The sequence below is a fragment of the Molothrus aeneus genome, chromosome 2 (assembly GCF_037042795.1).
Source record: "Molothrus aeneus isolate 106 chromosome 2, BPBGC_Maene_1.0, whole genome shotgun sequence".
In the NCBI taxonomy this organism is placed as follows: Eukaryota; Metazoa; Chordata; class Aves; order Passeriformes; family Icteridae; genus Molothrus; species Molothrus aeneus.
This window is the reverse complement of record NC_089647.1, coordinates 92742811-92769889: the sequence shown is the minus strand read 5'-3', so window position 1 is coordinate 92769889 and position 27079 is coordinate 92742811. Positions and strand designations below refer to the sequence as shown.

Sequence of the window (27079 nt, the reverse complement as noted above, 5' to 3'; positions counted from 1 at the left end):
GTTGCAAGTCACTCTGCCTACTGCTGATTTCAGATACTGATGTGCTGCCTGCAGAGTGAGAGCCTATAAAAAATCACCAGGAAGACATCTGTTTTGGATGAACTTCAAAAAGGAGCTTCTTCATCACTGACACAATTTAAGTGGCTTACAAAAATTGGATAATATTATACCAAAAATTTTGTAGTATCTAGCCTACCTTTGACTATTTTACATTACAAAAAATGTGTTTCTACTGGCAAATTAGAAACTCTCACCTTGTTGTCCTTTGGGACCTGGAAGTCCTGGGAATCCCTTGAGACCAACTGGTCCTACAGGTCCAGGTAAGCCAGGATCCCCTTTAATAAGCTGAAAAGGACCTGGTGGGCCTGGTGGGCCTTGTAAACCTGTGGAAATCAACCAAGAAAATCAGCATGTATGTAGTATAGCACAAATGAAAAAACAGTTACTTTGTATTGCCATTTATACAGTCAGAGACTGGAGCCTGTCACAGATAGTCACAAGATATCAACACATCCTAGACTTTACATGTGAACGAAACTGCAAAACTTCCCAAATTGAAGCCTATCTATGCTGATATCTCCAGCCAAACAGACTACTCATCGACTGAAATAGCTGTCCAGACCTTAGGCTCCATGGAGCTGTGTCAGCAAGTCTGTAAATAACTCCAAGCTGAGTGGTGTAGTCCATATGCTGGAAGGAAGGGATGCCATCCAAAGGCACCCACATGCGTGCCAAGTGGGCCAGTGGGAACCCCATGAAGTTCAACAAGTGCAAGGCCAAGTGCAAGGTCTTACACATGGGCCAGAGAAATCCACAATATCAGTACGGACTGGGGATTGAAACAGCCCTGCAGAGAAGGACTTGGGAAACACAAGTAGATGAAAAATGGGATGAGTCAGCAATGTCTGCTTGCAGCCCAGAAAGCCAATACAGGGCTACATGAAAAGAAGTGTGGCCAGCAATGCTCCTCCTCTGCTCTGTTCTCATAAGAGCCTACCTGGAATATTATACGCAGCTCTGGGGTCCCCTGTACAAGGAGGGCATGTACCTGTTAGAGCAGGTCCAGAGCAGGGCCATGAAAATGATCAGAGGAGTGGAAGAGATCTTCTATGAAGACAGGCTGAGAGAGCTGGGCTTGTTCAGCCTGCAGAAGAGAAGGCCCAAGGAAGGCCTCACTGTGGCCTTTCAATATATAAAAGGGGCTTATAAGAAAGACTGAGAGGTTTTTAACCAGGGTCTGGAGTGACAGGGGAAGGACAACAGTGTGAAAGAAAGAAGTGTTTACAGGAAGAGTGTGAATTTAGATTGGACTTAAGGAGGACAGTTTTTTTTACTGTGAGGGTGGTGAGGCACTGGAACAGAGGTTTCCAGAGAAGCTACAGAAGTTCTATCCCTGGAAGCATTCAAAGCCAGGTAGGATGGGGCTCTGAGCAACCTGGCCTAGTGAAAGATGTCCCTGCCCATGGCAGGCAGGTTGAAACTAGATGATTTTTAAGATCCCTTCAATCCCAAACCATTCTATGATTCTAATCTGACCATTCAGATGCTGATACATGACACCTGGTTTCAAATTCTGAGTTTTTACACAGAACAAAAGGGTGATGGAGTTATAGACACAAATAACAACAAATTAATGAAAAATAACCATTTTACCAAAATAATAACCATTTTACCAAAAAAAATCTGGGGGAAAAAAGCACAAGTCTTCATTATACCTTTAGATCCAGGAAGACCTTGGTCACCTCGCTCACCCTTAAGGCCTGGGAAGCCAGGAGTCCCTTTTGGACCTGAAGTCAAAGGAAATATTTGCATGAAAATTCAGTAATTTATTGATCTGGAAGGGTATGTGTGGAATAATCATGTATGACCCACGTCCCCATGATCCCGAAAAGGACATGGCTTTATTTGCTCAAGTACTTTTTAACTATTATCAGAAACATGATACAAACGCCACCACTAAGTCACAAAAGAAATGATGACTGAAAATAAATTTCTCTTTTTTTTCTCTTACTTCTCCTCAAAGTTCTCTTACTTTAATATTATTCTCTAGATTAAAAGCATTATTTTTTTTTATTAATAACTGTATTTTTTATACACCTGTATATTCAACAAGAGAGACATACAGAGCTCACTTCCTCACATATAATTATAACATTTGCCTCTTCTATTCTCAAGAAAATCTTGAAGATTCTTGACTGGTAGCATCTAACAATCAATTTTACATCCATCTTTTAAAGGAAGTGCACATTTAATATTTGCAATGCAAGAATAGGCAAGAGACAAAAAACCTTAAGAAAAATCTCAATGCTTTTGTATGCTTTTTGACACAACTTTCAGTGTCCTGTTCAGTAATTATTAACACAGAGACAACATTGTTTGGGCGAGCGAGGAAGGATATGAAAGAGACATTTTTGCATATTTTCAGGAGTATGTTAAGTCTTCTCCTTACCTGGAACACCTGGAATTCCTGGAGGTCCGAGATCACCTTTTGGACCTACATCTCCTGGCAAACCAGGACTACCCTGCATAAAAGAAAATGTGAAATATAGTTATCCTACACGATTGTGATATGACTCTCAAATAGGCTGTGTATTACTGGAAACCTATGAAAAAAATATAATTTGACAAAGCCATTAAATTTAAGAAATGGTCATTCTCTCCCTTGATTAGCTTGAGAAGCTTCTCTTATGGGAACAGGAGTGACACTTTGCTCTTTCTAAACTATTTTTTTCCTCAAAGATACCAGACCAGAATGAGGTACTACTAGCACTGCAGCCAGTAAAAAGGTTCTCAACCATAGACCATATAATTATGAAAACCATCTGTAAGCACAAACCTCAGCAGATACTAATTTCAGTGTGATCCCAGCAGGAGGTTGCTAGTTAGATAATTAAATGGGGTAATTCTAGCAGACTTGAAAACTTCTACATTCACACATGGGATGAAATTAAATATGCTCAACAATTTATAATTCTCTGAAGATTTTTACTTTTCAACAGGGATAAAACACTCAAGGACTTAAAACACTTCAAACACAATGGGAACTCCTCCTTCTGCCTTCACCATTCTAAACTGTAGCCCTGAAATTAATGGTAACACGTTCACTGTAGCCTCACTTCAAGGAAAACCAAGACCCTTTTTCAAAAGACACTGTAAATAGTCATTCAAATGGCTGCCAATTTATTTTCTTCTTTTGTCTGTTGCAGATCATCTGCAAAAAGCTTGTAAGTATAGTTTAGAGTTTCTCCCTGGCTGATTAGGTATGACAGTGATAGTTCATTATATAATAAAACACAGAACACAGGTGGAGGAAAGAAATATAATCCCTTTGCTAAGTAACCTACCAACCAGAAGCTGGAGATGTGAATTAAACACACAGTGAAAAATAATACCAACGGTAGAAGTCATCTCATCATATTTGCAGAGCAATAAAATAGGCACATAGGAGTGATTTTTCATTCAGTGCAAGTTAGACATTTACATTAAGGTGAGAAGAACAACAAATGTCTAATTCTTTTCACTGATTATAAAGGGAGAAGAGATGATTAGTTCAAAAATGGATGCCCACAGTTAAACTTCCAAAGACTCCAAAGTTTAACAAAAGAAGTGCTACTCTCAAGAGTGCTAAGGAAGGCATGAATGCAGTAAGATTCCCTGGTTTCCTTCAGTCACACAGACACAGTGTAGAGGATTGTTTAAAGAAATGGCTGTCTCTTTGTATCATAATATGTGAACTTCTGAAGCCCAAAACAGGAGGGCTAGCTTTCATTCAGAAGGCACTTATGAGTCAATCACATTAAAAGAGGGGGGTTTTAAATATATATATATATTTTTTTTTAGGTTATAATTATAAAACATATTTATAAGAGGAGTTTATTGGAAGCTTTCCATCAAAATACATTTCCCATAACAGTATGCATTTCCTAAATTTTTTTCTCATCAGATACATCTTGGTAAACAAGTTTTTTGGGTCTGTTCCAAACAGAACAAAACTATTTCAGGAAAATGTTTCTTCTCCCATTACAACACTAAAATGAACAGGAAAAATCACATGAGATTTTTATTTCACAGTCTGATCTCTGCATTTACTTTCTTTGGATACAATTTTTGGACAGGCTGTGTCACTCATGTTGCAACAAAATCTCCATTCTGATATAGGTAACCATGTACCTGGAGACCTGTATGAGCAATTGAGCCATAATTAGGGCAGGAGCCTGTCACACTGGGAACAGTGGAAACTCATCTTAGTATGCATCACCAGAGGAAGCTTAATATTTAATATCACTCTCACTGCAGCATTTCACACTGAGTTAACAACCTGCTACTATGAATTATGGCCCAAGGATAGTGAAACAATTTTTCTGATTGAAGGCATGGAATCAAAACCCTTAGGCATTTCCCATTCTTTCTCAGCAAACAGTCTAAGACTAGTATAGCAACCAGTGAAAAGCTTTGCAATTTCCTCGGGTATAGAAATTTAGCTCTCTGCAAAAGCAGTGCAAATTATTAAACTAGGGAAAATATACTGGAGTCTTATGTTGGAATTTACTACCTTCAAAGCTGGTATGGTACACTATGGTATCAAATATAAAAAGGTCTGAACAGGAAGCAAATCCTTAAAGTCTCTGTGAAGTGACTCCTGGATGCAGAAAAAGATGCACTAGATCTTTGCATTATCAAAAATAAAGTGGACCTTTAAAGTCCTGCATTTCATATCAGGATCTTATTCCTGAGTCTTTCTTCCTTTTGTACCCTAGGAATTTTCTCATCCTTTTAGCCATAAATATTATTTTCATTATTATTGTCCTTTTTTTAATAGAATCATTAAGATTGGAAAATACCTCTAAGATCATCAAATCAAGCATTAACCCAGCACCACCATGTTCGCCCCAAAACCAAACACCTCAAGTGTTCTAGCCACACATTTTTTGAACACTTCCAGGGATGGTGACTCCACCACTTCCCTGGGCAGCTCATTCTAATGTCTGACCACCCTTTCAGTGAAGAAATTTTTCCTAATATCCAATTTGAAGCTCCCCTGGCATAACCTGAGACCATTTCTTCTTGTCCTGTCATTTGTTACTTGGGAGAAGAGACCGATCCCAATCTGGCTACAACTTCCTTTCAGGGAGTCATAGAGAGTAATAAGGGCCCCTCTGAGCCTCCTTCTACTCTGAGCTAAATGATCTCCATTCCCAGTGTAGTAGGAAAGAAAGAATGAGAAGTTAAAAAATAGAGCATAGTTTTCAGTGTGGAAAAAGGGATCATACACCCTGAGAGAAAGAATAAAGAAGACAAACTATTCTGGGTGACTGTCCTATTCTACTTCATTCTCGTTAGTATACTGAAAAGTGACTATTTTAGGCCAGGGAAAATGAATAATATATGACAAAAACGTATTAATAGTATTGCCTGTTTGTAGTTCTAAATCAGCAGCAATATTTCATCACTGACAGTACTGAAACTGCACTTTATTTGAGAGCCTTCATAACAAAAGCAAACAGTTCAGGTATTTTCAGAAGGCAATTTATCATGAAATATGCAACCTTTAAAATTAACTACTAATGCATTTACCAGATTTATGGATGTGCTTCAGCCATCCTGTGCTGTTAAAACACCGTAAATTATATTTTGGGTGTTGTATGTTACCACTTACTATCTATAAATTTCTAATAAGTTCATTAGCTCACTGGGGCAGCCTTTCCAAGGAGAGCATTGAAATGCTTTCAAACTGACTTTATATCATCAGCAGTGAGTGCAAAGGCACTTTGAACATAAAATATCATTGTTTTGAACAAGAAACTGTATGATTAATATATCTATTAATTACAAGAACCAGCTTTCAGCAAATCTGGAGTGTACTGAAAGTAACTTACTGGCAGTCCTTGGAAACCCGGATCACCTTTCATTCCCGGACCCCCAGGGGTCCCTGGCCAGCCACTGCTCCCTTGCTCTCCTTTGGCCCCTTTCAGACCTGGAGGTCCTGGTGGCCCTATTGGACCTGGTAAACCTAAAAAACAGAAGAAAAGAGTATTTTGCAGCAAAATTGGCTTAGAGTAGTATCTCATGGAGGACAAACAGGGTGTTCAGATGGTCAGAACCAAAATAATTGTTGTTACATTTCAAAAAAATAAGTAGGAGAATCTGTTGCAGGGACACCTCATCCAATCCTCTCTCAGCCTGTAGCTGACGGAAAACAGAGGCAGTTTTCCACATGTGCAGAACAAGCAGATAGTCCATCCTCAGGCATAAACACACTAAAGATACTTTGTACTCTGCTCCACTCTCCTCCTTAGCCTCTAGCACAGGCCACTGCCATGGAAAGGCCAAGCTGGGTCATTTTTAAGTACATTAACCTCAGCACATAGGAACAAACAGCCCTGGATGCCTCAAAACAATAAACAAAGTCCATAGGGAAACATGGAAATGGGAGGCAACCTTCTCAACACTAGAAAGAAAGTTGAACAAAGCCAAGTGCTTGAGGACATAAAACCATCCTGTTCTAGGACATACTGCCAAAACTGCCGGTGAACAAAGGCTTTTCTTTGACCTGGGAGAAGAAGATGAACAAAGATATGCCATATTGATTGTATTCATAATTAATTAATTAGGCAAACCTCGATGAACAGCAATACTTTATTACTAAAGATAAAGAATTACCTGGAAGACCAGGTTGGCCTTGGGGTCCTCTGTCTCCTTTAGGGCCTTCAATTGCACTTCCTGGTAGCCCAGGAAGACCTTGGTTCCCTTTAGGGCCTGGTGGACCTGCATATCCTGGTTCCCCTTTCAGGCCTGGGATCCCTGGACTTCCTGGGGATCCTGGAAAACCCACTTCACCTTTTGCACCTAAGATTTGAAATAACCACAGAACATGATTAGAGAGAAGATCACAATCATTGAAGCCTTCTGCCATATTATCCACTCATAGTAAGTGTTACTCTTTTTGAAAATACTGACCTTAAATTCATACATTTCTATAAAAGTGCAAAACTTCAGGAAAATTGTATGATTCTTCACATTATGATATAAAATATGAGGAAAGTAGTTTGACTGACATACCTGTTCTTATCTAAACTCATCACTGGGCTATTTTTAGTCACTCTTAAAATAGATTAACATTTAGCATCCCTCTACCACTCCTTACACAAAGATTATAAAGCCCCCAAACCCTTACTCCACAGCAATTATTATTGTCATAGTCAAGTAATGGATGTTGTGCTTGACAAAGCACAAAAGGTCTTGCTCCTGGAGAAAAATGGAATACTTTTTTACTAAGATCTAGATTTAGACCCGTTGTACTTACTTTCAGGCTTATACAAATAGTTAACAATTGCAATTCAATCTAGTTTTAGACTGAACAAAAGAATATAGAGTAACTGGTATAAGTACAATAATAAAAAAACCCAAAATGCATAGAGAACACTATCCCTGGGTCTCTGCTTGAGCAGAACAAGGTTTTTAAATCCTTGACTTGTTTCTTTGGAATTACCAAAGAAATACCTTTAGAATATATATTTACTCTAAACCCAGATATTTTTAAATGAGCTGAGCTGACAAAATGAGAGATGAGGAAGGTGAGAGAAGTATTCTCATAATCTAGTGCTCTACACGCCTACCGAGCTACGATTAGAACATTTGCTAAATTTATTAAATCTGTAACATTAGGGCTTTCACAGTAGTTAATGACTGTTAATTAGTCTAAGATGATAAATAAATGATATCCTGAAATTCTGGTTTATCACTTTGGTTGTCCAGAAAAGTTTCCTTTATTAATAGAATGAATAAGTGAGGTAGGGCATTGATATTTAAAGCTATGTAAGTTCTTCAAAATCTGCTGTGTCATGTTAATTTCATGGATGAACTACTTGAATTGTTTGTGTTTTCCACAATGGAAAATTGTGGATAGTTAAAATTGAAAATTCCCCTATTATACACAATTTCTTTTATCAACAGCAGTTTGACATTTCTTGACTACTGTATCTATTGCAGCCAAGTGTCTAGGATATACTTATTTCATTAACTGGAGCATGGTGCATTACAGACACCTTGAACAAGCACTGACTCAAGCCAATCAAACCACTCTCACAGCACAGTGTAGTGACACACTTTTCAAAGAACATAAGGGGACTTGAATTGTCATGGTCATGCGACTGTACCCAAGCAATTAAGTCCTGAGCCCAGGTAATAAAAATTTCCAGTGGGATCTCAGCCGGACTCTGCTGTCTTTTGCATCTCTGCACCATGCTCCTGTGCATAGCTTAGACAAGCTCTATTGAGATACAGTAAATGACTAATTTAGCAATTAATATGTCTGGGCTGCAAAACAGGTTCAGGCAAAAAGATCACTACAGTATCCTGGCCACAAAACCACTACCTATAGCTGTCTGTGCACAGAGCCTCACTAAACTTTGATTCTTGCAAAATTAGTAGGAAAACAGAAATACTTGGAGTCAAAAGCACAGCACACAAATAAGGGAGTTATTTATATTACCTCATCACACCACAGCTTGCAGAGAATTCCACACTATGAATAATTACCTATTTTAGGGTATATCTAACTCCAAGATGTTGCCACTGTAACAGAAATCAGTATTTGAACCTCTCAGAGCTTCTGCCTGCTCTGAGAAGGCACAGGATGTAAAAGAATGAAGTAGAAAGTATGTCTGCATTACAGAATTATGGTCATAGTATGTTGGGAAGGAGGTTTATAATTGTTTAAGTAAGTGTTTTACCTTTATCTCCCTTTGCACCAGGAAATCCTGGAAGTCCTCTACCTGGAAGACCTGCAGTACAGAGACAGGAAAAAATGAGAAGTTGGGAAAGTACTTACATTTAACCTGTAATGAATAAAACTCTATTATGCAAATACAAACTCCAAATAAATGGCTTATGCAGAAGTTCCTCAGGGCAGAGGCTGTTTTTGTTATGAATTGGTATTGTATTTAGCACAATGGGTCCTGTATGACTGAAAACCCTACCCAAAGAAATGGCAAGGCTGCTCCACTATTTCACAGCTAAGTTTCAGGCTGAAATAAATGCCAAAACACAATTCTTTAAAGTATTACCAGCCTTTGTGAAAGAAATTCTTTCAATATTACATTGATTAAACACAGTTGCTCATCTAAATGATCACATTGCAATGCTGGATGATCATAAGACATCAATACTGACTTTATTTTCTAAGGTTTCATCCAAAGGACTCAAAACCAGGACACACCTCTACCAGCTACTCTTGTGCCGCCTGTGTCTGTGCATTTTCATACCCTGGGAACTGAAGATGACAGTCACAGTACCTTGTTCACCCTTTGCACCAGCTGCACCTGGAATCCCATCATAACCTGGTTCACCCTTCTGACCAGTGGCACCAGCAGGACCCGGAAGACCAGGTTCACCTGAAAAATCATTGACATTTTCATTTGACCTATGACTTTTTTTCTCTCTCATGAAAAACTTTACTTTTTCTTTTGCTCCCACAGAGACCAAGCAGATATTGGATGATGACTTCAGTGTGACTTTTCACTGAGTTACTTCTGAATTAAATCAGTCTGAGACAGGGCTCAAGTATTAAAGATTTTGACACAGCTAATTATCATGAATCTCAGTGAGTTTAGAATGCAGGTCCTCTAGCAAAGACTTGTGAACAGCACAGTCCACTGTACTGTAAGATGATGTGTCCTGCAGCCAAAAAAACTGAGAACAGAAGACTCCAAGATCAAAAAGGTTCATAACAGCAATGGATTTACTCTCTTCCATACTCTATTTCCTTTCTAACATCAGTGAAATGATGATAATGTGGTGATTCAGGTTTGGGCATAAAGATTAACTGAATTGTTTTAAAATTAACTCAGAAACAACAGAAGTAATGGCTGTAGCAACAACTGGTCTTGTGGAAGGTGGTAAAATCTATTCCTCTAACAGTGCAAAAGAAAGTGAGCCCCCCACTACAGTGACTCATATTTACCTAGGAAATATGTCAATATTGTCAAGCAATGTCTTTTTTGCTGATGAAATGAACAAATGCACTGCGAAATATCTGAGCCAAAATTAATGTAGAATGCAAAAGATTTTGTTTTAGCCACTCCCTGGAAACAAACAATATTTTAAGTGTCCTTTTTTAGTTGATATTTCTTTTTTACCTGGTTCTCCTTTTAAACCTGGAATCCCACTTAAGCCAGGAAGTCCTTTTTCACCCTTTTCTCCATGGCGGCCAGGGCTTCCTAAAGAAATGAAGAAAAATGTGTTTCCATGTGGGATATTTGATATAATTTTTACTTCAAATTTTCACTGCAGTTTCTGTTTTGTAAAAGCATGAACACTTGCCTGGAAATCCTGCCATGCCAGGGGATCCTTTGGGACCTGGGGCACCCGGCATTCCAGGAATTCCTATATTACCCTTTTCACCTTTATCTCCAGATAGACCTGGACTACCCGTTCTTCCTGGTTCTCCCTAGAAGAAGAAGCACAAATAAAATCCAGACATTAATTCTGAAACAGTTTTTTCTGTATGCAGTGGTAGATGTCACCCCTCTTATCCATCTGAATTTAAAGAATTCCATTGTTTTTCCACTTCTACACAACATAATTTAGGATTAAATTTGGTTTTATATTTCACTTTCAGAGTTTTTCAAGTAATCTAGCAATTGCTTAATACCTACAAATGAAAATGAGCAGTCTTCTATGCATTTTTAGGATGGTTATACAAAGTCTTTTCAAAATTAGCCTTTAATTTATTACACTTCATCATCTTAAAAAAAGTCTTTTTTTGAGTCCTCAGTAAGTTTGCTACCAGATTAGCAGGTATTATTTTTTACCATTTTTACTTACAAATTCATTATAACTGTCATTGTACAGCTAGGAAAAGGAATATGAAACAAATGAGAATCCTAATAGATACTATTAGAGATTCAATTAAACTTTACAGACAGTATTAGCACAGTTCACTTTTCAGTAGTAGCTGAGCACTGTATAGTATCTTTGTAAAAGTACAGTAACATTATTTTAGTGTGATTATTTTCCCTGTTCATAAAATGCCCTTTTCACATTATTGACTTAGTATTTTTAAAAGTTCTTCCCCTTCCCTACCTTTCTAGCACTGGCAATTAGCCTATTTTAAGAAAGAACACTGAAGATACTGGTTCCATCAAACAGAATGCATCTAAACCTGAACATATGCACACCTTTCAAGTTTTTCATAAGGCAGTTAAATTAGCATAATAGAAAATATAACAAAACAGCTTAAAGGCCAACAGCATCTCTTCAAGTGCTTGGTAGAGATAACCAAATCCTTAGGGGTATAAATACCTTCTCACCAGGAGCCCCTGGAAAGCCAATTCCAGGAAAACCTGGTGCTCCTTTGTCTCCTTTTTCGCCTTTTTGCCCAGGGAACCCTGGTGTGCCTGGTGAACCTGGTACTCCAGGAAGACCCTTTTCTCCGGGTGTTCCTAGTAAAGGGAAGGACAAAATGGGTACATCAGAACCAGTGGTACCTTAGCAGTGTTGACAGTGATGTTTCAGTGTTGCTTTAGCTATTCAGAGGTATGAAAGTAAGTAAATTTTCTTTTGAGATTCACTCTCTAAATGGGACTTTTTATGGGATGATCAACTCTACTCATAGAAGACAGTCATAATCTTGGATTCAGAGTAAACAAAGATCTTGCTAAAAATATGAACTGAATAAAACTTTATTTTTATTTGATTAATTTCTAATAGTAATACAAAGTGACCCTTCAGCAGCATATGTTTTCTGTCCTCATTTACCATTTCAGACTTTCATGTTTGATTTCTAAATATGCTAGACACAAAGCCATCTCAACGAAGACAAAGTTTCCATGTTGAGTTATAAGTTCTTCTCCATTTTATTCTTTACCAATCCCTTCCACAACAACTTTATTCCCAGACCCCTACAGTTCATAATTGACAGGCAGTACACAGCAGCTCACCAAACCTTTTAGAAGGGGGAAAATACACAAGAAGCTTAATGCAGTTCACAGACTATCAGAGACACAAACAGGCACCACTCAAAAAACTTCCTGCCTGAAACAAATACAGAAAACCTAAAGATCCAGCTAAAGGATTTGCACATAGAAACTTAGGAAGCCATCCTATTATTTGTATATGACAATAGGATTGAAAAGCAATGTCTCAAAAGCCTAACATTCAGTCAGTGCAAACAGTGCAATTGTTTAGTAGATCTACACCAACAAATACTCCATAAAGGTTTCTCATAATGTTCTATATTAATTAAGGAAAAAAATAAGAAATTCCTAGCAATCAGTACCTGGCAGACCCATTTCACCAACCGATCCTTTTTGTCCTGGAACTCCTGGATCCCCTGGGTACCCTGGGGGGCCTTGATCACCTTTTGGTCCTATGGACAACAGAGAAATGAAGAATCCCATCATTAACAAGGTTTAAAATACCTGACAAACAGTCTGTCTGCTGTTATCTTCAGACATACCTGGCTGTCCGGGAGTACCGGGTTCACCATCTCTCCCTGGAATTCCTGGTTCTCCATAATCCCCACGTAGCCCTTTTTCTCCTGCTTCTCCATGGTCCCCTGGACACCAAAAAGAAAAACACAGTGAGATCAGTTTTATTACAATTTACTGTAATTACATATAATAATCCTTCTAGTTAATTTTTGATCACTGCTGCTTCTCTCTGCTGAACAAGGAAATGGCTGAGCAAAACACAACTTTCCAATCATTAAACCAGTACTGAGAAAAGACTGAAAGCTATTGCAATTTTATGGGTGTCTGTGAAAATTGCAAAGTTATATCTAAAAAAGAAATGGAATGAATGTGTGTTTGAGTTAGATTAATGAGTTATTTGAAAAGTGGCCGACAGGTGTTAACAGCTCTCTAAAAGGGCCCATATGAACAACTAGTAAAAAGACAGAAATGTGCTGTTTTCCCTGTTCCATTTAATGTAAAGCACCTTCAGAAGGCTTGATCTCTTACTCTCTAGTGTGTCTCTTCTCCAACTTTATGTCCATGCCTTTTGGTCATAAACAATTCTGTTATTGTTGCATAGAGCTGCAGGACAACAGGTTACTGAAAACAAATCACTGAATGTTTTTAAGTAAGCAGCTTTTATTAAAAACATTTCAAGATGTCCAAACCCAAATTTTTTCATTAGGCATCACTGATAATATGCCATAAAAAATCTGTGTCTTCTCTGCACAGTTTGTCTTTTGGAAGCTTCTAAAAGCATTACTGTGATATTCATATCTAGAGGAATGAAGGCAGCCGAAAGATGAGCAAAGTTACGGAGTATAATTAAATTATTTTTCTCTGCTGGACTAAGTATCTTTTGCTTGGAGAGGATGAGATAAGAGCAGAAATTTGCAGGCTGGGATCTGTTTGGAACCTACTCTTCCAGGCTGTGCGAGCCAGGCCAATCTGTAGACTGCATGTGGTGAGGAAAAGGTAGAGTGTATAAGTTTGCAAGCATGCACTGTTAGTGATGGAGAGATTAGTAAATTAGAAACCAAAAAAATTAACTATTTGAATTTCTCAGCAAAGGTTTCTTTATTTGCATGTAACAAGTGTACCTAATTTAGATTTCTAGGTACAAAATAAAATTAATCATCCTACATGCCAGTAGTAGATAAGGAGACAGTGAAAATGACCTATGTGGTTTTAAGACTTTACATACCACTGTACATATCAAGATCAGAAACAAATGAGAAAACATAATCTAGATGAAATCTTTATAGGCTGGGAGCTTCATTAAAAGTACTCTGAGAAACTGTATCTCAGCTGAAGGGCAGATGTACTCACTGCTCACTGGCTGATGCCCTCCCCTGCAGTCCCTGGCTGCCCAAGCTGCAAGGCACTACTTACCCACATGCCCAGGTTTCTCTGAGACCCAACCAGAACACGTGAGCCCACATCTCCTTCTGACAATTAGCCAGGACATGGAGATAAGAGGTAGCTAAGACTGGGATACTCTCCTGTTTCCACAGTTCAAATACAACAGTATAATTATTAGTGATTCACTGTCAAACTGGAAAGGAGTCTGCCCTGGAATACACTGATGAAATGTACAGATGACACTCAGAAGGAAAGGCTCAAAAAGAGGACAGGATTATACTACAGAAGGATTTTGAAGAGTTGGAATGAAGCTTGAAAATCATCACACTGAAAATCAAAAAGCATAATGCACCACGTGTGATAGAAGAAGTCAAAAACACGCATACAAAATGAAAAATTATTACACAGTAGTCGAGAACTAAGGGACTAAGAATTATAGCTAATCACAAACTCAGTCAGCTAATGCTTCAAGAAAGGGAAATTTCATTCTAGCCAGGCCTGAGTTGAAGTACTTTGCTTGTTTCAGCAATGTGCACTCTAACAAGGATGCAGCCAAACTGGGGAGAAATCACAAAGTATAAAAGGAATGATAATTGTTTCAGAAAACATGATATACTATTAAAGCCTGAAGGACTTGGTTGAGGGAAATTAAAGATCACAATATCTCAGTAGCTCCCTTCTAAGCTCTACATTTCTATTTTAACAAAAAAAGTAACCATTTATTAAAAACTCTTATTTTTAAAATAAAAAATAATGTATAATAAGAAGAAAAAATATTAAAAATATGCAAAATATACACAATTTTTTTTCTTTGAAAAGAAATACAGGAGAGAAAATTATTTCAAACAACTAATTTATCAATTAGCAGTAAAACTAAAAAACCAATAAGAATGTATTATCTAAAAAAGCTAACAAATCTATAACCATGAAGTTTCTAAACAGAAAACTGATTGCCTTTCTCCTGCATACTTCCAGATATTTCTAAACTGATAGAAGTTGATCTGTTGCTATCAGTGACATAAATGTATTTCTTTCCTGAATTTTCTTCAGGTCACAAGAAAGTGTGTCAAAAAAGGCTGCTCATTTTTTTTCTTACACTACCAGTTGATCTTCATGGCCACAACTACATGTTTTACATGAAAGACAGCTTTTCCCTTCTGGAAAGCTCTAGTTTTACCTTTAATTTTTTTTTTTTTTTATTTTCAGAGAGCCTTGTGATTAAAGAGGTAAAATCAATTACAAAAGGGCAAATTGAACCTCTTCTGTTCAAACAAAACCCCTCTGCTCTGTGATTATTCTTTTTTTCTATAGAGTTGAAAAACACCAGAAAAATATCTCTATTTGCTGTGCAAAACTCTTTAATTTTATTTTAAAAACTGTTGCCTAAAACTAACACAAAACTAAATTCAAAGTACTGCTGCTTAGTAGTATATGAGTGTAAATTCCACTTATTCACACAATTAGAGAATAAAGTTACCTTTTTCTCCTTGATCTCCCTTCTGGCCTTTGAGGCTAACCATGTCCATGTTGTCTATTGTTCCAGGTTTTCCTGGGAGACCAGCTTCACCTTTATCTCCCTTAACACCAGGATCACCCTGTGGTCCAATTACACCTTTGAAACCTTGGCTGCCTATAAAGAGACAGCACTGAATGTTACAGGGGCATATAAAACTTTGCAAGAATATTTAGTAGACAACAACAAATTAAATTAGCTATTTATTCAGATTTTGAGCAACAACTACCATGTTCTGGAACAGTTCCTATGAAATTTTTTTATACTTCACAATAGTTCTGTCACAAAGTTGACATATTTTTCCCACTTCCTAGCCAATAATTTTAGACTCTTGAAACGATAAGGACAGGGGTTTGGCAGTAATACAGAGCATTATCTGAGGCTCTTAATTAAGACCTTCCTGCTGGCTTTTAATAATTTCAAATACTGTATTTTTCTTGGAGTAATACCTATGGCAGCCTCACACCTAGCAAACCCTTCTGTTCTTGAAAAATTGATCAAAAATCATGTTTTGGTGCCCAAACTCATGTCTGCTCCTAGAATGTGGCCTTTTTTACTATTTCTAACTTAGAGGAAAGTCTCTTGACATAAACGGTTCCTTAGGCCAAGTATATTCCTTATCTTTGGTTATTTCTCGACTTCTGCTGGGGAAAAGGTGTGGGGTTTGCAATTTTTATTTTGAGAAAATCTCTCTCTTACCTTTTTCACCAGGAAACCCTCGCTCTCCAACTGGCCCAGGAGTTCCTGGCAACCCAGGAGTTCCCATAACTCCCATTTCTCCTTTGGGTCCTGAAGCCAAAGAAGAAGAGTTAATAAAAAAAATAAAGCAAGCAGTGTAAAGAAATACAAGAAACAGAATTATTTACTGCCTATCATATTAGGAGTTGCACTACTTAAGGAAAAATGGGACAAAGAAGATGATTAAACTAAAGCAGCCCAATAGAGAAAACAACAGTAAAAACAGTATTATGAAAACCAGAAGAAAACAGTTTGTAATGGGTTTTTGACAAATTCTTAAAAGTCCCTATTACAGCAAACAATGCTGTCATTAACAAAGGCATTATTAAAACCATACTCTGTCACTAAAACTGTGCAGAATAATCCTCTTTCATTATTACAGGAGCAAGGCTGGTTCCTTCAACCTGCTGGATTTGGTCCATGAAAGGACTTCAGCAGCAGCAGTTCAGTTACATGTGCACAGAGCTGCTTTACTGACATCAGTCCTTGCGTTTTCCCAAGCTTGGGCTCTTTGATCAATCAATTCCTAACTGAGTGAAAGGGTGTGCTGCCACAACTTAATAAAACAGCTGTCAAAGATGCTGATTTCTGAGGGACAAGGCATTTACCTGTTGATCCTTTCAGTCCAACAGCCCCCTGTGGACCTGGCAGGCCAGGTAACCCCACAGAGCCTGGGACTCCTGGCTGGCCCGGGCTGCCTTTATCCCCTTTAGGTCCTGGCATATCTAGACCTGGGACACCAGGGAAGCCCCTTTCTCCTTTTATTCCAGGAAATCCTACGAAAAACAGAAGATACCACATTAGTCCTGAACAAAAAACAAGGAAAACCATTAATAAGCATATCTGACCATGTCCACCTGTTCACAAATTAGATGGCATAGAGGATGAGGAGTCAAAGGCAGACAGCAGAACCAGTCCTCACTTCCTAAGAGAGGATTTCAACCTGTATCAATAACCCATCAATGACTCCTCAATGACCTGAGGAGACCAATCCAAATGCTAGAAATCCTCTCAGGATTTCATTTTTGACTACATGGAGGAGGCCCACCAGCATGTCCCCCCCCCATCTACCCCTGTCAACTTCACACTGCAGAAAGTTCTCAAGAAACACTTTTACCTGTGTTATCCACTTATGTCAAAATTCTGCTCTTAAGCAGCATCGTGGGAGTATTCTCTGCTCACCTGGTGGTCCCTGGGGTCCCGGCTGCCCAGCAGGTCCTGGCAATCCTGGAGGGCCCAGCCCCGGAGCACCTGGAGGGCCCTGCAAGCCTTGGAGACCTGGGAGACCAGGGTCACCTGCAGGGAGACAGGAGAAACATAGACCAAGCATTCTCTGATGCTGTTTGACATCTTGCTTGCTGAAAATGGCAGACAAGGTGCGGTGCTTTGGAAGCACAAGGCCAAGGAGACTTCATTCAGCTACCAACTTCTCCAGGCCTGGGCTTGGATGAAGGGCTGCTCTTTGCTGCTAGCATTTTCTACTGGTGGGTAGTAGGAAAAAATGAGATGGGAAAGGGGCAATTCCCCAAGATATCAGTAGGATATTTCAGTAATGAATAGACTTTTCACTGCATCTGCAGGAGAGTGACTTTAAAAAGAAATACAAATACAGAACTGCATTTTTCCAGTGACGTTACCTCTGAATCCCTGCTGTCCAGGTATGCCCGGAAAACCCTGCTCGCCACGTAAACCAGGCAGTCCTGGACTTCCCTTTTCTCCAGGGATGCCAGCTGGGCCAGGGGGGCCTGGCAATCCCTTAGGGCCAGGTAGACCTACACCAGGTTCACCCTGGCCAAAGAAACACCATAGATTAGGAATCAACACATCAAAACCAAGAAATCATTTATTAAATGTATTTTAATCATGCAGTATAGGGCTTATCTACAGACCTCTATACATGACTTCAGGGAAGAGCTGTAAGCCCTTTAAAAGTGTTAATGCCAAGTATTTATCCATCTACTTTGTCTCCTTGTGTGCACAGTGGGAAACATAAAATGAAAGGCAGTTTGACCAGCTTCTAAAGTTTTTCCTTGCACGTGTTCCTGTCAACATGGGGAGTCACAGATCAAAGTATCAGCAGGTGACATCTACCTTTTGACCTTGTAAACCTGGAACTCCTGGCAAACCATCCAGACCGGGGGTTCCTGGAGTTCCTGGCTGACCAGGTGAGCCAGGCTGACCTTGGAAACCTATAAAACAAAGCAAAACAAACCAAGAGTCACACCATTACCCTGTCTGTCTGTAAGTGACCTCTGCTGTTTCTTTAAGCCTCTAAACTGAACTATTCACACGGACGTGTTAACAAAGACCTGGGTAGTCAAACTTCTAGGCCTGCCAGTATGCAAATGTCCCAACAAAGATTCAAACGCTGACTTTTGTGCAGCAGTTGGCTTCTGATGAGAAACAACCACTCAGAAGAAATAAATGCTGAGTGTTTCCTCTTAAATAATAGCCTTGTGGGTTCATCTCCCATCTCTCCTGTGAGAAACATCCTGCAAAACCAGGTTCCCAAAGTCTTCTTCAGAAAAGGCAACTTAATGTGTGGGGCATCAGACTGAGGGCTGTACAACAAAGCCAACCTGTGAATCAACACCTTTTGTGCAGTATATGTCTTGTGACACGTTCTATGTGTCCTGCTGAGGGTTTCATACTGAAGGTTTCTATGCCAGAGCTAGCCCATGAACTGCACCTTGGGAATGCAAGAAGGAATACCTACAACACTCTGCAAATCCCTTAAAGATAGCACTCACTCAACATCAGCACACGTACAACAAATTCAAATGAAGCAGGCAGAAATCCAGCTTTTAGGCTAAGACCTCAGAATGTCGTTGGGCAGGGCTGAGTTCATGGAAGGGTCCTTTAAAGAAATATATTTAATGTGTCATTTCTTTCATCTGGCATCAAAGTGCATACAGCAATTCTTTTACAGATACAATGGGCCTTTTCTGTTCAGGTCCCAATGCACTCTCAGAGGAACCAGACATGGTTACAGAGAAAAATATGCCCTTTCTCCTTATTAAATTTCTGACCCTCCCAGTTCATTCGTGTGTGGAATCATAAGAAATAATGACAAAGACACAAAAGAATTTTGGTGATTGAGGTGGCTGCTGAAAGTTCAGTCATCTAGTTCTAAATGAGCAGCAGTACTGTCAAATACATCTTCAAAAATTCCAAAACATTTAGACTCCCTCTAAGCTATTTGCATATGCTGACAATGGCCATGGAGGGAAGACTACACTTATGTTGAGTAAGCTGGAATTCTAACCAAGCCACTCTCAGCTGTCTGGGACCCAGTAGAGCTGTAAGCTCTGGCCCACAGCTGTTACAGTTACACCAGCATATTATTTGGACCAACTACACACAGTGTTTTTCATCTCTCAGAAGGGTCATCTCATCTCAGCTACTTCAGGTGCTGCAATGAAAGATGCTGTACCATTTCACTTTCCATTCTGGCAGTAGCTGTGACATTGTCTGTAGGTGCACCACTGCACTACACAAAGCAAGTGTGCAGCTGTACTCTATTGAAAGAATGCTCACTGTGCTGCTGGCTGACTGTGGCATGGGAGCTTCTTCAGCTGCACCTCCCAAATCCCATGCAGCTATGGTTGGATGACAGTGCAGACCTAGGCCTCCACCCACACTCCAGTTACACCAGCTCTGTTAGATGGACAGCTTTATCTTACCTTTGGGACCTGGAGGTCCAGGGAACCCTATCCCCGGCTGCCCAACAGCACCTTTTTCTCCCGGTAGGCCAGGTCTGCCTGGAAGCCCAGGATTCCCTTTGTCACCTTTGCAAATAAAAACAAGACAAACATTAACACAAAGGCTAACTTCTGGGGAACAGAACCATCCTGATAATCAGACAAAGATTAACAGACTGCTGTACCTTGGGGTCCAGGGAAACCAGGTGGCCCAGGAAGACCATCTGCCCCAGGAGGGCCAGGGAGCGATATAGTTCGTCCTGCTTCACCCTTTGCTCCTGTAAATGTAAAGGTGTATTAGAGTACAGGAACTGATGAAATAAAACAAGGGACTGCTACCTTGACAGCATTATCAGTTCATCCATACCATTAAAAGTGACTTGTTATGAAGTTTTTTTTGGTAGAAGCCCTGTAAAAAACTAGGATGAACCTAAACCACCCCATTTTGCCTAGCAAATCCTTCAGGAAAACTGCCCTCAAAAATTTGCAATTATACTGGTGAAAGAGAGCACTGATTCAAATTAGCCAGTCTTTTTATTTCGGGCTTAAATTCTGATGATCCTCTAGGCTATACCATTTAAAAGGTACAATTTAATTTTCTTTTGTATTTTTTTTAACACATTGTAGCATTACCTGGAAGTCCTGGTAAACCTGGGGTTCCAGCAAAGCCTCTGTCTCCTTTTTCACCAGGTAATCCTGCAGCACCTATCCCAGGAGGGCCAGGAAAACCTCTTTCACCACGCACTCCAGGGAATCCAGGTTGGCCAGGGGGACCACGTTCTCCTTTCAAGCCAGCTGTACCCTAATTTTTGGAAAGTACAAGTGTACTTCTTGCCTGGCTGGCAAGACAGAACACATCATTCTCTCTGAATATTTTGTAACTGGGATTTAGCACAGGTATCTGTAATGTTGAAGAAAGTGGCTTTTTTCTACTGAGTTTAATACAAACAGAATGAGGTTCCATGTGGAATAGCACATGGAGATCACATCTAGCAATGCAGCTAAGTGTATCACGCAGGCCATGTTTCCAGTAGTGGATCTGGGAGCAGAGGTGAGCTCCACATTCAGCTCAACATCAGCTCAACATTCAGCTCAACATCATATCCACATCAGCTCAACTCTATCAGTGCCAGATTTTGAGGCATTTATTTCCACAAGAAGAGAAATATGCTAGAAGAGACTTGAATCTTGTCTTCACAATTTCTACTTGGATAACTGCATTTGTTCAATCATCTCCAAATATCAGCTAAATCATTCACACTCGTTCTCACTATCAAGCTGTGAGAAAGGCAGAAAGGAATAAAACTACTGTCCATGTTTGAACCTTTTCTCTATAGTCCTGAAAGTAACAAGCCATGCTGAATGCATTTGAGCCAGATTACTTATTTGCATGACATGTAAAAAGAAATGGTCTGAAAAACCTAGCTCTGAAATAGTCTGTTGCTGGAGAACTGCCTTCCTCACTACTTCCAGTGAAAATGGAATCATCTTCTGAGGAAGAATGTACTACTCAAGGTAAAGAATAGATGTGGAAAAATAAATCAGGCCAATAAACATAAAGCATGTATAGGGCACAAAAGCATGTGAATTCTGATCTGAAAGACAGAATGTACAGCACAGTAAGAAAACATAAATGAACACACAGTAGGACAATATGCAAACATAAAGAAGCAAACATACCGCTACTCCTTTTGGACCCTGGGGACCTGGAAATCCATCTTTTCCTGGTCTTCCTTCTCTTCCAGGAATGCCTGGCTGTCCTGGGAAACCAGGATCTCCCTTTTCGCCTTTCAGGATAGAATCGTACGTAAAATCTCCCGGTTCTCCTTTTGGCCCAGGGCTGCCCATAAGTCCTGGAGTGCCGGGGGGACCCTGAAATTTCATAAATTCAGATGTCATCAGTTGCCCTACAAACCCTTCCACTATAAAAGAAAGCAAACCTCAGAAACTGAATTGCAAATCCAAATTGAGGGAACCACCAAGTCAATGACTGAGGAGGTCAAATGAGAATATTTTCCAAGACACAGCAGTCTTGGAAGCAGAAAGCTTCTCCCTTGGGTAGTTTACTCGTAACATTCAGCGGATGTGAATACATGTGTTCAATCGTTATTAATATTCATCAACTTTGAACAGCTGACCCAGGCAGTTGGTAATATCAGAATATAATGCATGTGCTCAGAAAATAGTTTTGTAACCTCTTCTGGAAAGAAACTACCTACCTAATGGTATGCCTACAGCATTTCCAGAATTTCAATTTTTCCCCTACATATTTTCTAGGACTTGATTGAACTTGTCTTATGGGAACAATCTCTACAATTTCTAGTGACTCAGGGCTACTCATTAGGTCAGTAAAACACAAACTTCATGGGCAGTGTCCACTATGTACAGCTCATGTGTGCCCTCCACTTCAACCTGAACCAGAACATGGTCATTGGTAATCTTTTCATTAGCACTGGAGTGTTCTGAATCAGACTCTGATGTTTCAGCATGGCTGTAAGCAATGTCAGCTTGCACGGCTGGCCTCTATGTAGTTCTTCCAAGTTAAATCATATGCTGGATCACCACCTGGCTGAACTTTGCAGAGTAAAACAAACTTAAAATCATTCAAACAGCAGCCAATCCTTGTCTGATTAAAGACATGAATAGCACTTATGAGGCAATAAAAGTAAAATATTAAGGTGTGGAAAACATGTGCCAAGAACAAATGACAGACAGCAAAAAAGCTTAAATACATTAGAATGTCTTCCATTTTTTCCCACTGTTTCTTTCATGAATCCCACTGATATTATAATACATTCGGTCACTGAGTAATGCAATTTATTGAGGTGGCAATAGATAAGGAATTCATCTTAGTCAACTTTCATTGGCTGAGTTCAGGCAACAAGGCTTTATTTATACTTCAGTGAGAGAAACAGATTCCTTGAGTAATGAATTCATACAAACGGTTTGGTTTTTTTACTTCTGAAGGTACCTCTCTCTCACCACTGGTGCTAGAGGGAGCTCACATAACCCCAGTGTGTGATAAAGCCAGTGCACAGGGATGTCACTGAGAAGTTATGTCAGAAAGGGTCAGCTGTAAGGAAACAGCTTTGGGGAGAAGAGGTCTGGGAAGACTCAGTCTACTCACACTAGGAATGGTGTCAAAACCCACATTATGCTACAGGAACACGTATGCTGAGGCAGGTTTTCACAGCAAATCTCAGTGTCCATAGGGGCACTTAAATGGATTCTGACAAGGTCAAATGTAGTTGTGGTAGTACACTGCTCATCTAGGAGTCATTTGTGTCACATTTTAGACAAGTGTTACACTTACAGCTGTTCTGCTTTTGGCCTTACTGAGAGTCATGCTGTGCTGTCTCAACATAATTTACAAGTAATCTTATTAGGATGCTACCCACTTTCACAGCTTTGCTTTATTTCTTCAAAAGTATTGACTTTCCTGTTTACTAATTGTGTTTTACAGAACAGACTGCAGACACTTCCCAAAATCTTCATTAACAACCTGGATGCAGGACTTGAAGGAATACTAAGTAAGTTTGTCAGTGACAATAAATTGGGAGGAGCTGTCAGCTCCCTTGGGGACAGAAAGGCCCTGCAGAGAGAAACAAATCAGAGAGATGGGCAATCACCAGCACAAGGGCAAGTGCCAGATTCTGCACCTGGGATGGGGCAATCCTGAGTGTGTGGACAGACCAAAGAATGAGAGGCTGCACAGCAGTGCCATGGAAAGGGACCTGGGGGTCCCGGTCCATGGCAAGTTGAACAGGAGTCAGCAGTGCCCTGGCAGCCAGGAGGGCCAACCCTGTCCTGGGGGGCATCGGGCACAGCATGGCCAGCTGGGCAAGGGAGGGGATTGTCCTGCTCTGCTCTGAGCTGGGGCAGCTTCACCTTGAATACTGTTTTTGGTGCCACAAAATAAAAATGACATTAAACTATTGGGGAGCATCCAGAGGAAGGCCATGAGAATGGTAAAGAGTCTGCAGGGGAAGCCTTATGAGGAATGGCTGGTGCTACTTGATTTGTTCAGCCTGGAGAAGAGGAGATGAGGGTAGACCTCATATCAGTCTACAACTTCTGCATGAGGGGACGAGGAGGGGCAGGCACTGATCTCTCTTGTCAACAGTGACAGGAATTGAGGAAACAGCATGAAGCTGTTTAAAGGAGGTTTAAAGGAGGTTTAGGCTGGATATCAGGAAAAAAATTTACATCCAGAGTGTGGTTGAGCACTGGAACAGGCTCCCCAGGGAAGTGGTCACAACAACAGCCTGATGGAGTTCAATAAGCATTTGGACAACTCTCTCAGGCACATGGTGTGATGTTTGGGATGTTCTTCACAGAACCAGGCATTGGATCCAATGATCCTGTTGAGCCCCTTCCAACTCAGCATTTTCTCTTATTCTATGATTCAAAATTCAGCAAAACTGCCATAGTGTGCTGCATGTTAACATTAGATTGCTCACACCACACTAGATGGCACTGTCTCTCTCTCAATATATTTGTACTCACCAGCAAAATGTTATTGGAACAATTCAGAAGGTCAGGGAATACCTGCACCTGTTTCCTGAGAAATCCTAATCTTTACCCAGCTCCACTGCTTAGCTTGCTCAGGCAGAAGGTCATGTGTCCCATCGAGTTCTTATGATGGATAAACTCAGAAGTATAACCAATATCTGACAGCTCTTTTTTAGCTCTTACAGTTCAAGCCCACTTCTTCCTACATTATTTTATACGGCATAATTGATTCTAATTTTATCATATCGGTGGACTGTTTTGGGGAGGGGCAGGGGGGGGTTGTTTTTAAAGAGAACTGTTACACAACCACACTGATACACTAGGATCATACACTGATCATACACTGATCATCACATGTTTTTTGATCACATGCCTTGCAGTAGTACTTGGCAAGGCATTACTTACAGGCACCCCTGGAAGGCCATCAAGTCCAGGTAAGCCTCTGTCACCCTTGAAACCGGCTTGTCCTGGAAAACCTTTTCAGAGAGACAAAAATATGGCTTAGTTTATTACATAAAATATAATGTATTGAAAAAAATATATTACACACAAATAGCTCATTGTATGTGAGTTCTTTGTGATCCCCTGTAAAGTGTCTCATTCCATCCCCAGTAATACCAGCATAATGCTGCTAAAGCCAGAGAGGCTGTCTTGATTCATGAACTTGTGTTGCATGCCTGCATTCATAAACTTGGAAGCTGATGATTCATTTGACTTAGGAATGAATTTACCAATTCATGTAACCAATGCACAACTGAAACTAACTAAACCACATTCATTTTTCTGAACAGCGCTAGAACAAACATTAGGTATAATATAATTAATATAATTTTTGGCATGCGGCACTGCTCTCATATGGTAGCAAAAAAAAAACTTATTTTTGGGCCACAGAATCTAGTGCTGCAATTGGAAACAAATATATGGGTCACTATCAAGCCTAAGCACATAAGAAAATGGTCCCCACATTATTTCTCACTGTGAAAATATTTGGGCCACAATTTGCAAAGACCCTTCATTGTGGTCAGTTTCTGCTTCCCTGGTAATTCTAGTTGATTGTATTTGAAATTTGGAATCAGGCCAAAAATAGGAATATGCCACCTTCCTTTCATTAGTCCTTTCATTAGTTTCACAAGCAATTTGATTAGTGGGACAAAATGTAATTAATTTTCTTATGTATGCTGCATTATTTAGAATTTAGCCTACATAGCTCATTCTTGGGTTATTAAGGAGTTTTTACCTGCTGGACCTGGTGGCCCTTGTGGTCCTGGAAGTCCAGGAGGTCCTACTTTATCACACAAGGCACAGGCTTCACCTTTGTCACCTGAAAAAAGAAAACAACAAAGGACATGAATAACAACAAAAAGATTCAAGACAACTGCAAGCAGGTGGATTCAGGGCAAATGTCAATTTAATATTTAAATAAATTGCTGCTTCTAATTCCATGCTTCAAGGAGAAAATATCAGCAAGCTGATGTTCAAAATTCTTTAAATTTTTAAAGGAACAGCATGAAAATCAACATAAGTTTTATTCTAGGGTTAGTATTTAAAATAATGGTTAAAGGGGACAAGGTTGAAGAGGATCAAAAACAAGAAAATAAATATATTCAGTGGGTATAGAGAAAATAAAATTATTAAAGCAGAAAAAGGATAACTTCTATAGTCACTATAATTTTGCACCAAAATAGTGAACAGAATGAGATTGGAAAGGAGCAACCACCATGTAAATTTTTGCAGCTCTTTTTTTTTAAATGTTCATTTAGTCAATGCTGCTAAAACACATGGTTGGGAGTCCTATTCACAGAATCCCACAGTTAGGTCAGAAAAGATCTTTGCCATCACTGAGTCCAACCTATGACCAAACACCACCATGTCAATAGACCATGGCACTCAGTGCCACATCCAGACTTTTCTTAAACACCTCCAGGGATGGTGACTCCATCATCTCCCTGGGCAGCCCATTCCAATGCCCAATCACCGCTTCTGTGAAGAACTTCTTCCTAATGTCCAACCTAAGGTTGTCTGTAGGTGTTAAAATTTTATCTTCAATTATACTCATGGCAATGATTCATAAACCATTTTCATTCTCAACTCATCTCAACCTCTCTTTAAATCTGCATCTCAGAATTCACACCCTGAATTGCCTTGAACAGCTCCATTTACATAGGACATAGGGCTCTACTGAACCCTTTCTGTTCCTCTTGCAGCCCTGGGCCATCCTTTATCACTTCCCAGCAATGAGCAGGCCAAGGGAAGTTCATATCACACAATTCAAAGCACAATATCCTTCTTTACTCACCAGAGAGTCAAGAAACATCTTCCATGTCCATGAACTATTTAACTAACTTTAAGTACGCTTTCTCTGGATCCAGCCTAATTTGCTCAGCCTCTTTACATACTCAAGCTCCAGACTACTATGCATTAGAATACAATCACTTTAAAATATGATTACCTTTCTCTCCCATCTCTCCTGGAAATCCATCTCTCCCTGGAAGTCCAGGACTACCTGGTGCACCAGGTTCTCCTTGCTGGCACTGATCAATTCCATCTGAAATGAAATTGCAAAAAATATTGTTTTGAGAAGTGCAAGTTGCCATTATAGAGTTGCATTTACATCCTAACTGAAATGTTACCTATGAAAAGTGGTAACTCAGGATAGCATTTTACTCTTTTATTGGATTTACTTGGAAAAATTTAACTGTGATTTTGTATTCTTATTCCATATACACTGCTTAAGAAACCCTGAGAATTACAGAGAAAAGACAGGTTGTGCCATAATAAGGTTACAAACAATTTCAACATAA

The 27079-nt window shown here is 39.6% G+C and overlaps 1 protein-coding gene across 1 annotated transcript in view; it reads right to left on the bottom strand.

Moving 5' to 3' along the window:
* COL4A1 (collagen type IV alpha 1 chain) overlaps positions 1-27079 on the bottom strand; it is a 119796-nt gene that overhangs the window by 10893 nt on the left and 81824 nt on the right. Inside the window, exons 22-46 of the mRNA XM_066545330.1 lie at positions 26728-26823; positions 25516-25599; positions 24684-24754; positions 21447-21638; positions 20400-20568; positions 19952-20044; positions 19749-19853; positions 18157-18254; positions 17703-17853; positions 17248-17361; positions 16674-16841; positions 16027-16116; positions 15292-15444; positions 12458-12556; positions 12278-12367; positions 11302-11441; positions 10317-10447; positions 10137-10213; positions 9294-9392; positions 8733-8783; positions 6661-6846; positions 5877-6010; positions 2450-2522; positions 1716-1787; positions 255-383 (exon numbers count right to left, since the gene is read on the bottom strand). Of these exons, the coding sequence (XP_066401427.1) occupies positions 255-383; positions 1716-1787; positions 2450-2522; positions 5877-6010; positions 6661-6846; positions 8733-8783; positions 9294-9392; positions 10137-10213; positions 10317-10447; positions 11302-11441; positions 12278-12367; positions 12458-12556; positions 15292-15444; positions 16027-16116; positions 16674-16841; positions 17248-17361; positions 17703-17853; positions 18157-18254; positions 19749-19853; positions 19952-20044; positions 20400-20568; positions 21447-21638; positions 24684-24754; positions 25516-25599; positions 26728-26823 (2865 nt within the window). The remainder of the gene's footprint in view (positions 1-254; positions 384-1715; positions 1788-2449; positions 2523-5876; positions 6011-6660; positions 6847-8732; positions 8784-9293; positions 9393-10136; positions 10214-10316; positions 10448-11301; positions 11442-12277; positions 12368-12457; positions 12557-15291; positions 15445-16026; positions 16117-16673; positions 16842-17247; positions 17362-17702; positions 17854-18156; positions 18255-19748; positions 19854-19951; positions 20045-20399; positions 20569-21446; positions 21639-24683; positions 24755-25515; positions 25600-26727; positions 26824-27079) is intronic.